General features: G+C 42.3%; 1 protein-coding gene across 5 annotated transcripts in view; it reads right to left on the reverse strand.

Annotated features, from left to right (window-relative positions):
* Window positions 1-265: 265 nt before the first annotated feature.
* LHX2 (LIM homeobox 2) overlaps window positions 266-12165 on the reverse strand; it is a 33679-nt gene continuing 21779 nt past the window's right edge. For all 5 annotated transcript variants that reach the window (XM_030961447.1, XM_030961449.1, XM_030961446.1 and 2 more), the window contains exons 4-5: window positions 9810-10015; window positions 266-3249 (exon numbers count right to left, since the gene is read on the reverse strand). In XM_030961447.1, the coding sequence (XP_030817307.1) occupies window positions 2962-3249; window positions 9810-10015 (494 nt within the window). In that variant the 3' untranslated portion in view covers window positions 266-2961. The remainder of the gene's footprint in view (window positions 3250-9809; window positions 10016-12165) is intronic.

Here is a 12165-nt window from a genome sequence, read left to right on the forward strand (position 1 = left end):
ATGTATGAACTCAGAGACAGAATATCTGCATTATCTTAAATAAACTAGGTAAAATGTACTTCAAAAAGCTTCTTGAGTCAAAAAGTAGCAAATCATTGTATGTATTTCCATATTTGTATAGTTTCATTATATTCTTGTTCTAAGTTACTTTTAAGTCTCTTTCATATTTAAAAAATGAACTACACACCTATCATGCAAAATGTAAAGAAGTATGTTCAACTAGTTCAAATTAGATATACAGTAAAAATACACTTCCAAAGAAATATCATTTCCATTTTTGTTCATGTTTTTAACAGAATTTCAGACTAATACATCAAATGTGGAACTGTACAAGAATGTGAAGAAACATTAGGATTGCAGTAGTAAAAAAATGTACAGCATTCAAAACCAACAAGCTCTAAACAACCAAACAATACCACAGGATTGAAACAGTCATGGGGACAACATAGGTCATCGGAGCCAGAGTGAATCCTAATGCACCTACATAAAGACCCTACATAGAATATTGTCTCTTATTTATATGCAAAATCCCTGATTTGACTAGACCAGACAATTTCTCTAATTGTCTCGTATAGGTTTCAGATAAGATTAACATGAGAGTATTCCCCTTCATGAAGGTCAGGTGTTTGAAAAGGCAATATTGAGAATTGATTTGAAAGGTATTTCCATCCACATGGATTCAGGTAGTTAAGGTACAAGATCACAAATAATAGCAGTACAATTTTAAAGAACCATTGGAATTGTTCTCCGCTACATTTGCCGTAACACTTCAGATTTCAGGATTCTGTATTTTTAAACTGTTCACAGGTTAATACACAGGGTTTTAATTATGGGCTGTAACCATTTAACAGTGGACCAAAATTGCCTTCTAAATCAAGAAAAGATCCAGCTTACCATGAAAAAAAAAATCTCCAAAGTGATTGACAATGAACAAAATGTTACAAACAGCAGAATGTCCGTGTCAGAACCGCTTTGAAAGGCAGATATGTACCTGTTACAGTCCACCAACCAGCACAACATCCTTATCAGACATTTGGATCACGAGGAAAAATGTCCTGGATAAACCTGTAACATTTATAAATTCAACACAAACCACCTTTTTTAATGTCTCATCACTGTGCATAAACTCAACAGACCCTGGCAGCCGTGGGTTTGCTGACCAGCCCCCAATCCCTCTCACAGATCTCAGCTAGTTCCCAGCTTCGAGGACTGTCCTGCTTTGCCCATAGCTCACCTCTGGAGTTTTTTAAGCTGAAGTGTTAAAAAGGTTAATAAATGACCCAATTATGTCAGCTTTTCTGTCCCATTCTCCTCATGCTCTGAAATCTCTCCCTGATCTTGATAGGAATTTGGCTTGCACAAGAATAGCAAATTTGCAGCTCAGAAAGGTGAATAAATGTAGCATTTTTAAAACCAGAACACTGTTCAGAAAAAGTCCAGCCTATAAAATCATCTTCAATGCCCTGAGAAGGGCAAAGAACACAAATCTTGGCATCTATCTTGCTGTTTATTTAGAATAATCTTTTAGCAATTCTGATCCAATGGGAATGAGGGATTAGTTTGAGAGAGCTGGCCAGTACAACCCAACATCTGACTGAAAGAACTGATTGGAACAGGTTTGAAAAGGAACAACCATCTGCATCTTATGTACCACTCCAAACCTCTAAACCTACTGGGCAAACAGCATAGTGTAGACTCGTACTTATACATATTTAAACTTTGCTGAGGTATTTCTTTTATTACAGAAAAGCAATTTTAAAAACAATAGGGAAAAAACTCAAAATATGAGTTCCATTCTGCAGAGATTTTTGGGGAGAAGGAATTCAATTGTGTTGAAAGGTCCATAATCATTAAAGGAATAACCACTTTTAGTATCAATAATATGTTCTTCCTTGGCTTTTTATTCCTTCAAAAAATTACAAAAAATGTAAGGCTGTGACTTTGTAAAACATAATTTTGCCTCAACTTTGCCCACCGATGTTGTAAAATAACCTGAAATACTTCTGCCTTTTTCCTAGGGCAAAGCTCTCCCAGTGTCCACCTTGGTGATGGAGCAGCTGTGGCCACAGAGCTGTGGGAGCCCGCTGGCCTCCAGGACATGGGACAAGCCACACCTTGCACAAAAGCAACATTCCTGCATGCTGGCCGAAGTCAGGTTTCCTTCACGTGGCAAAATGAACCATTGTTCTTCTATTTGAGTTTTAACATTATCTGATAACTTCTACCTGCAACTAACATTATTTCTCTACAATGAAGGTACCTAGACTGTTGTACAAGCTGGATTTCTCACCCATAAATACTTTGGGAACCAGAGGAATGTGTACATCATATTTAGGGGTTTTCCTAGGCGGACACTGTGTTTGAAGTGCATTTTTCTAACCCTTTTGGATCCAGTCAGCCTACCTGGATTGTGACACTAATGTTAAATGTAACTGCAGCCGTTACCAAGTAGTTTCCATAAGTGGTTTTATTACTGGTTAGATTTTACAAATTCTGGTATTCGAACAGACTTCGACCTTAAAATTCTAAAACAACAAAGCAACCAATGAAAGGCTTAGGACTATTCAAAGTAACAAACTCTTTAACATTTTTTGCCCTGGTCATAAATATACAGAGAGAAAAAGAGAGAAGTGGACATGGAATCCAAAGAATGTAGATAAAACAGTATATAAGGCACATGGCAGTCTTTGAAAATACAGAAGCTTTAGCCAACTTAAATTAATTGCTGTTTCCCTTGCTCAGTCCACAAAACTGTACAGTTACACAAATGTTGTGTTGCAATAGATCTTCCAAGTTATTCTTCAGTCCATACTCCATAATACCAGAACACTACATTTCCTTCTGTTTTTTAGGAGAGATCCTAATTGTGGTTAGTCAGTTGCTCAAAGCCTCTATTAAAATACACTTGGAATTTCAGCTAAGAATAATTTCTTTTTTAAAGAAATTATTAAGAAAGAGTCATCAGAAAAGATTTGTAAGAGTTGTCTGTGAAGGACTTCGAGATTCATGAACCTCAAGACTCCCGGGCACTGATGTCAGGACCGACGTCACAGTTGGCATAGTGGGGTTAGTCAAGTCTGTTAAAGTAGTGGGAGTGCTGGATGGACTCATGGAGGCATTGGATATTTCTGAGGCAGGACCTGATGGGGTCCCTGCTTGGAGGGTTGAGTCTGAAGTCTTATCCACCCCTGTGTTTTCTTGACGTAAGAGGTTCCGTCTGAATTTGGCTCGAGCATTTTGAAACCAAACCTGAAACAGTTTAATATAACAGGGCAGCATTTAAAGACCTGCAGAGTTGAAAAATGCAAAAGCATATTCACAAATTCATCAATGCTGGAACTAGGAAGGACGTTTTTACTGGTAACAGATAACAGTAGTTCTAGCCATGAGAAACGGCCTCTGCTTGCAGAATATTCCCTCTTCCCTGTCCTTCCATCCCTGCAAACAGTGTGCCTGGGCCAGGAGCTGGCTGAGCATGGAGGCTGGCAGGCTGAGCTGACTGCACAAGGTGTGTGAAAGGATGCTCAGAAATTTGGCAGCATGCAGAATCCTCGAGAGCCCTTGATCCCAGCAGCATTGGTCAGGGTGAGGCCAACACCACGCACCTGATGAGCACAAAATCAGGAGTTTCCTCCCTTGTACCTCACATCCATCTCCCACCAAAGTGCTGCTGGCATAGCCCAGGGCACCCTGCCTTCCCACGGGCTCCTGCTGCCCCAGGAGCTCCCTCACATGCCTGCAGTGCTCCCCTCTTTGCAAAGGACTGGCCTGCTTTCTTGCTCTTCTCTTATTCTTTCTCAAATGCTCCAGCTTCCTTTGCCTATGCCTGTTTCCTTTATCAAATGTTTTCAGTAGTGTTATAACGTTGGGAAAGGGGCTGGAAAGGTATTAAAGATCTACATTACATCAAAAACTGTGATTTCAGTAGCAGGGGCAACTGCACAGAATTTTTTTCCCAAGGTTTCTACTTCTTGCATTCTTGGCTCATCTGAGTGAAGGACGGGGAAAGTGAGTGTGTGGGACTCCTGAGGACACAGCAGCCCGTGCAGAGATGCTGCTCCTGGCTCTGGAGGTGTCTGGCCCTGCCGCGGGACGGGCTCCGAGCCGAGTGCAGGGAAGGAAGGAGGGAGGGAGGGAAGGAGGGAGGGAGGGAAGGAAGGAGGGAGGGAAGGTCGCAGGAAGGCGGGCGGAGCTGGCGGCGCTCCCACTACAGTCTCCACTGATGGACCTGCCCCGGCTGCTTCACCTCTCCCCTCCTTTCTTCACGTCTAGGGATGCTCCAGCTCCAAATTCCCCCTATCGAGCACTCTTCCTTCCTTGGAAAGCTTTCTCCCCCAGCCAAAGGTCTTTAATGTGCACACCCTATCTCTCACACTCTCTCCAGGGAATGCCACAAGGAAATAATCCTCAGGCACAAATTCAAGGACCATGCATAAATCACATCCCTACAGGTCCTGCTTTCTGAAAGCTCAGTATTTTAGATCAGTTTATATTGCCATTTGCTTTGTTAAAACACCTCATTTAAAGGCTGTTTATCAGTTTTAAATACGAAAGTTCTCTTAAACCAGCACAGGTAAAAATATTCCCGCAATTTTATCAGAGTCCAGTATAGCAGTGACCCTGCTACAGACCAGCAATGTGGTCAAAAAGGGGCAAAGCCCAAAGTGATGTTTTTGCCTGACATGTTCCCAAGCAGTTCCTCTCGTGGGGCTGCTCAGAGCCCCTCGTGTGCAGGGGCTGTGGGTGAAGCCAAGCACTTTGCTCTGGTCACTCAAACCACAAAGGCTCAAGCACCAACTGCTCAGGAACAGCAAAAACAGCAACTGGAACTTTCGTAGGACTTCTTACCTTTCAGGTAGAAATCATTTCTACTTGTTCCACAAAATAATTTAGTGATTGGTTTCTTTAAAATACCTTCTGGCAACTGTATAAAGGATAAGAGCTGTGAAACGGAGTTTGGAGCTGGCCGCTGTCGCTGTGTGTGTTCATGCAGCCATGGCATAATTAAAACAGAACAGACAAACCAGTTGGCCAGCTGTAGATACACCTACTTCTGCATATTTTCACATTTCTATTCATTAAAATACTCATATTTTTATATTCAGTAGTCCCAAATATGGGAAACATGACACTCTCCTAAATGTCCAGCTGCTCCTTGACCTTACCAGGGCAAGAGGCTCTATGGTATTCTCTGGAAACATGTAGTACATCAAGTGAGAAAGATTCCTGGTGTTTATGGATTTCCCTTCATCTTCCACTCATATGAAAACCTGAGCTCAGCTGCCCTTGCCAGTGACCACCCATACTGCTTTCAGGAGCTGCACATATAACATGGTTCATTGTCTCTTTATTAGTGGCAATTCATGTTAGACATGGAAATATCATATAATCCTGCAAGTACTATCTGAAAATAGAGATTATATGACTGCTTTTACTTCTCTCTCCACTGGAATATTGTCAAGGTTAATCAGTTAATGGTTACAAGGCTCTTTAAAATTGTATAATAATAAATATTTGTATAATTACTGAAAATACATCTAATTATTTGAATTCTGAGAACACCATGTCTAATGATAGAAGGGATAACATTATTTCCACCATAATGACATTCTGGCATGTGTTTTAAATCTGACATCCTCAGCAAAGCCTTCGTGTTAGAGAGTGGTGAGAGAGGAGCAGGGCTGTGGGGCTGTTCCCCTGCCCCTGGGGCTGTTCCTGGGGCTGTGGGGCTGTTCCTGGGGCTGTGGGGCTGTTCCCAGGGCTGTTCCCCTGCCCATGGGGCTGTTCCCAGGGCTGTTCCTGGGCTGTGGGGCTGTGGGGCTGTTCCCGGGGCTGTTCCCAGGGCTGTTCTCGGGGCTGCCCCGCCTCTCCCATGGGCAGCTCAGGCCGTGCACCTGGAAGGGCATGGCAGAAATAACCACCCAGACACGCAGAACTGGGAGAATCCTTCCAGAAGGATTTATCTCACATCAATTACACAATTCCTTCAGGACTGAGGAATAAACAAAATCACTGGGAAGTATTTAGTGAGTTTCTGTCCAACTGTATCAGTACAAGGCTGAGCTATTTCAAATCAAAGGGGAAAATACAGACCAAAACTGCCAGTGGAAAATGAAAAGCAGCTGCAAGACCCACCACTGCTGCTGCCACACTCCGGTGAGCGGGGCTGCATGCGTGGAGCTGGGCACTCAGCACTTAGGCAGAATTATATTTACTGAGGGGAGAAGGTTGCACTCCCTCTTCAGTGATCTGTGGAGCAAATTCTTTGTCTCTACCAAGTCAAATCGGAATGAAATAACAAATCCATAAGATAAGGGAGTGTTGAAAATAAACACACAAAGTGTTGTGAGGGATTTGGATACCGAAGTTAATGGCATCATCACCTTAGATAACTTTATTTTCTGGTTTGTAACACCTCCATTGCTGCATCTGTTACATATTAACTGTGTGAACAGCTTCTGCTAAAAACAAATTTTTAAACCAATTTTGCTCATTCACACAGCTACCTGGAGGCATTTAGGCTCTCTGAATTTCACTAAGTAGTAAGTGGAGGATGTACATAGAGGAAGTAACGCCACAAAGCAGGCTATGTTCACTCACTGCACACACATTGTGATGACTCTGCTGTAATTAATAACTGTTCAAAGACATGTTTAATGAATGGGGGCTCAGGAAGAGCCTGTAGCCTAAAGCAAACCTTCACTAAAGGTCCCCACATGGGATGAAAATATTTTAACCTTGTTTACTACTGGAAACTGGACCAGCAGAGTCCAAATGCATGCAGTGATTTCTGTAGGATTCTGGTAGTGACTTTACTGGGGACTGATTCAAGAAAAAATAAGTGGTGTACAAGACACACACTGAAAAATGATGCCTTATGTTCCTGAAGTGCTTGGGCTGTGGATGATCTTATTCCAGACATCTGGGGAAAGAAGTACATACCTACAGCTAATACACCACACCTACTCAGGGCTACCTACCTTCACCTTCCTTTCCTGAACTCACAGACAGAAAGGTCAGTTCCCCAGAGAGCAGCATTTATACCAGTTAGGTTAGTTAGTCCAATTAGCTGGGGCCATTAATTACTAATGATAGCTTACAATAAAGGGCTTGTGTTCCCCAGCTGTAGTGCAAGAGATATATGAATTAAATTGCAAATGTAAACTTAAACTGAAAGGAAACAAAATAAAAATAGGTGTTAAAATATAAATAAGTTTGCTATGTTTGAATGTGGCTACTTCGAGTGTGCATTACAAAGACATTGAAGGAAATGCATTCTGAGAAGCAGTGTTACATTTCCAGGCCATCCACCACTGGACATGTGCAGCTGGTGACAAATTGTATAGAAAGCAAAGACATCAGTCAGGGCTTCCAACTCCAGTATCACAGAGCATTTACAAAATCCTCAAATTCTCTGCTCCTCTATGAAGTCCCCTCATTACACAACATGTGGGGCTGTCTCTACAGCAAGGGCTCTGCTGCTGTTCCCTAAATCACCAGGAGCTCAGCTCTGTGCGTTTAGGAAGTACACCTTTCTCCTGATCTGCTCCCTGCATTTCCTCTTAGAATAAATTCTATGAAATGTGTCCACCGATCCGGGATCCCTCACCAGCTGAATGGAGATCTGAGCACACAGAAGGTCCCAGAGCTCACAAACACCTGCTGGGGAGTGTGGCAGAGCTCTGGCTCCTGGCAGGTGTGCCCCTACACCAGCAAACAGCCCTGGGATGTGGGACAGGCTGTTGCTAATGGTGCTGGTTTCCATCAATCGTGCCAGTGAATCACTTTGTGTTCAATCAGTGACACAGATGGATGCCAGCCTCTCTGGCTCCAAAGAATTAACAAGTGACACTGTCTCAGTAACCAACATCATGATGAGTTTTCCGAGCAAAGAGCAACCCTAAAACTCATATATGTGAACTTTATTGTCACTCACAGGTAGAGATAAACCAACTGGGTGGAAAGGTTCTGAAACATACAAAATACAAGTTCGTGTTCTCATGGCCCAAATTAACTTTCAAACAAAACATCCATGACTAGAGAGTGCTCGTAAGAGGTGGGAAAACTCAAGTGATACCAGACAAAGTGTCACTCCATTCTCTAGAATTGCCTCCAACAGCATCATCCCCAGGGAACAATCCTCACCACCAGCTATTGTCTTCCACTACTGCAGCTAAAGGAGTCTGGACATAAAGAAGTATTTAACTCTGAAAGTAAAGTGAAACACCAAATACCAAAATTATATCAAAACTTTGGTGGAATTGTATAGTTCTGCAACAAACAAAAGAAGAACACCAAAGCACCTTAAAACTGCAAATTGTGACGTGTTAGACAAAATGAAGAAGCAGTGAAGCAAGGGAGAAACTGAAAGACGAACAGAAGAGTAATGGGGTGAAGTCCAATTTTGGAGACAAGGAAATATGTTCTGGATAGGAAGAAACAGAGACAATAACTTGGAAAAAAGATGCAAGGAAAGACGCATTCAGTGAGAAGAGAGGGATGGAAATCAAAGTTGGTGTGGAGTGACAAGAGAGAACAGAAAGATAATTGAGAGAAAGACACTTCCTAGACACTGATGTGCCATTTCTCAGGTAATTCAGGTGTGAATTGGTATTACCAAAGTCTCTAAATTCTGAGGGTAAAATAGAGGAGAAGGGTCAGTCTAAGGATAGACCAATGCAGTAAATTACTTCAGCCATGTGTGTGGTTTAAGGACAGTTGCTGTGAGACACCACATCAGGTGCTGGGATGTTCCCTCTGCCAGAGGAATCTGTTCCTGCACAGCAAATCAGGCTCGGAAAACAAACCCAATCCAGCTGTGAGGACATAGCCATGGGAAGTCATTGCGTACGGTTTGTCATTTTACTGGGAAGCCTACAAAACCTTTGTTCCTTCTTCTGGCAGGTGTTAGCTCTGAAAGCTCCAGGATCGCTCCAGTGAATTCAGTTTTCCTCAGGAGTTGTCTCCTGCCCTCCACTTGCCTGTGACTTGTGAGCTGTCCACGATGCTTCCCAGGATGGGGCTCGCAGCCCTACCTGTCTCTAGGAAGGTCACAAATCCTTTTTCTACAATTAAGACCCATTTAAAACGTTCAGCAATAAATCCTGGAATGCCATGGCTCCTATATGCCCAAGCTTATCTCCAGGTACAGGCATTGGGGTAAGTGCTCATTAAAATTGACTTCTTGAGTCAGAACTATAAATTAAAATGCAGCTGCATCAACTAATACTGTTGCCTTTCCTTCCCACTATAGCTCAAATGGAGTGTGTTCCCATGAGCAAGAAAAAGTACTTTTAAAATGCAGTTTCGTTTCATTCTAAGTTACTAAACTATGAGTGTAAGTTTTTGAAACATTTAATTTACGTCCACTTCAGTTATGAACAAAAAGCCCTCCTCCTTGTCCTGATAAAATGAATTCAAACTGTTGATTAATTTCTAACAAAGGTAAGCATTGACATGTTTTCTGAATTTCTAAAGGAAAAGCTCTCTATGTACAGTGAGCACAGTAACTAAAATAAGTCACTTTTTTTCTACAGCAGCCTGGAAGCTAAAACATGCACCAGAATTAAAGAACTCCAGGAAAACAAGCAGGGCCCCAAACCTTCACAATTCTCATTAAATTTAGAACCCAAGTGATCTGCTTGAGAGAAACTGAAAAGAAATAACTTTTCTCGTACTTTCTGGGAATTAACTTAGTCTCAGAGAAGATACAAATTATTAAGGATATCTTGAAAAGCAGAAAAAGCCACGGCTTTTTAAATATAAAACTGATATTTTGATTACTTTCCAAGGCAAAAGATGGCTCTTACCTGAAGAACTCTTTTGGTGAGGCCAGTTTTCTGAGCTAGCTGTTTCAAGTCCTTGGCATCGGGGTTGTGGTTAATAGCAAAGTATGACTTCATTGTCCGCAGCTGGTGGTGTTTGAAGGACGTCCTCATGCGCTTGGTTTTCTGATTGCTGGGGTATTGCTGGTCTCTGTCCAGGTGGTCACCGTCGTTCTCATTGCAGCTTAAAGCTTAAGGCAACAAGAAGAAAAGACCTGTAAATCTCTTGCTCCACAACCAATACTGTTTCAATTTCCCCGAGTGCAGCAATTAAAATGACACACCACAGCATGTACTGGCACAAGCCCTACCTGCCTTTGCTCCATTTCATGGATTTGTAGAGCAGTTTAGTTTGGAAAAGCTCTCTGAGGTTATTGTGTCCTGCCATTAACCCAGCACTGCCAAGGCCACCACTAACCCGTGTCCCCAAGTGCCACATCCACATGGCTTTGAGATCCCTCCAAGGACATGGGTTTAACACCTCTGCTTTTGGGGAAGTTTCCTAATATCCAACCTGACCCTTCCCTGGCCCAGCCTGAGGCCATTTCCCCTTGTCCTGTCCCTGTTCCCTGGGAGCAGAGCTGACCCCCCCGGCTGTCCCCTCCTGTCAGGGAGTTGTGCAGAGCCACAAGGTCCCCCCTGAGCCTCCTTTGCTCCAGGCTGAGCCCCTCTGCAGCTCCCTCTTCCCTCCCCAGCTCCGGTCCCTGCCCTGGACATGCCCAGCCCCTCAGTGTCACTCCTGTCAGGAGGGGCCCAGAGCTGCCCACAGCCCTGGAGGTGCCCCAGCAGTGCCAGCACTGGGTGAGCACAGCCCGGGGCCATTGGCCTCTTGCCCACCTGGGCACAGCTGGATCATATTTCTGCACCTTCCAGCCATTCCCTTACAATAACCAGCCTGCAAGGACCCTGCCCTTCCCTCTGTGGCTTTAAAAATGTCAGCTCTGTTTCCTTTCCCCTCTGCTCCACCTCCACAGAACTTCTCCACTTTCTGTGGGAGGACAGTAGCTGTCCTCAGCTCTGTAAAGGGTTTTACTGTACTTGGTATCACCATAAATTGCACTGGAACACACAAAGAGAGCTGCACAACACATTCCAGTTAAATCTCAATGGAACAGACTAGTTAAAATCATAATTATTTCCTCCATCAAACTAAACCCTGTAGAGTACAAGGGAGACCATTAAATGAAACACTATAAAGGAAATGAAGTTTGTGGCTACCAGACAGCAAATTATGACTATAATCTGACTAGCTACAGAAATAAAGCAGTTAATACAACATATTCACTGGCATGCCAAATGAAAAATCTTTTTAATTATTTATATGTTTTCAATTTTTTTAAAGTGTTTGCAAATACTAGTTTGAATTATCATTTCTGCCATATCCTTCTGAAATCGAGGAATGGCAGTGTTTGATATACATGCAGAAATCAAGCTCAAGAAGAAGGTCTGTGAGAAAAGAACACTGTAAAAATTATCAAGAAGTATTAAATATTGAATGCCAAGCAAAATAATCTTGTAGACCAAAAGTAGATTTTCATTTATTTGTGCATACAGCAAACCATAGAAACCCTCTTAAAATAACATTAAGAACCGAGCTTAAATCCAATAAAAAGTTAGGAATATAACTGAAAATTAGCATTGACAAACTGTTGTTAATTAGCTTTTCCTGTCCAAATATCTACAAGTCCCTCTTCATTTCCTACAAGTTTTATGCTAAAAGTAATGAAAAATTGCTATCTCTGTTCTACACAGCGTGAGAAAAATGACCAAAAAATTCTTTTGAATAGGAATTGTTGGTAAGTTTCTTAAACACAGGAACAGGCTTGTTTTCAATTGTCCATTATTGCTGTTTAATTACAACTGAGTACATCTCATGCACCTATCTGTATATGTTGCCTGAAATCATTGTCCATCAGTGGGTCTCAGCCCTAGTGAAAACACACACATTCTGACAGGCAGATTAGAAACAAATTTAAAAAATACACGGATAATAAAATGCACAGATTCCTAAGTAAAGATGCATGCAGGTTCCCTAAGCAGGTTTGCAGTAGCTACAGTGGCTGCTTTATAAACCTCAGCCTTTCAAAACCTGCTAAAAAGCTGTGGCACAATACAGAGCAAGGCCTGCAAAAATTCAGCTCCAAGCTCAAAAGTACGTTTGTTTAACAGATATGCCCAAAGTGTCCAAAGCCTCAAACTTTCCTATCATCTCCTATAATTTCAAAAGTAGCTAAGAAAATGGTGCTGTATATAGAAATGCGTCTGTGTGCCTGTGTGCGTGCATGTGCGTACATTTGTATAAATCCTTTCCAGACCTCTGGATCTTGTGCCAAATTTTGGC

Source organism: Camarhynchus parvulus, chromosome 17 (genome assembly GCF_901933205.1).
Source record: "Camarhynchus parvulus chromosome 17, STF_HiC, whole genome shotgun sequence".
NCBI lineage: Eukaryota > Metazoa > Chordata > Aves > Passeriformes > Thraupidae > Camarhynchus > Camarhynchus parvulus.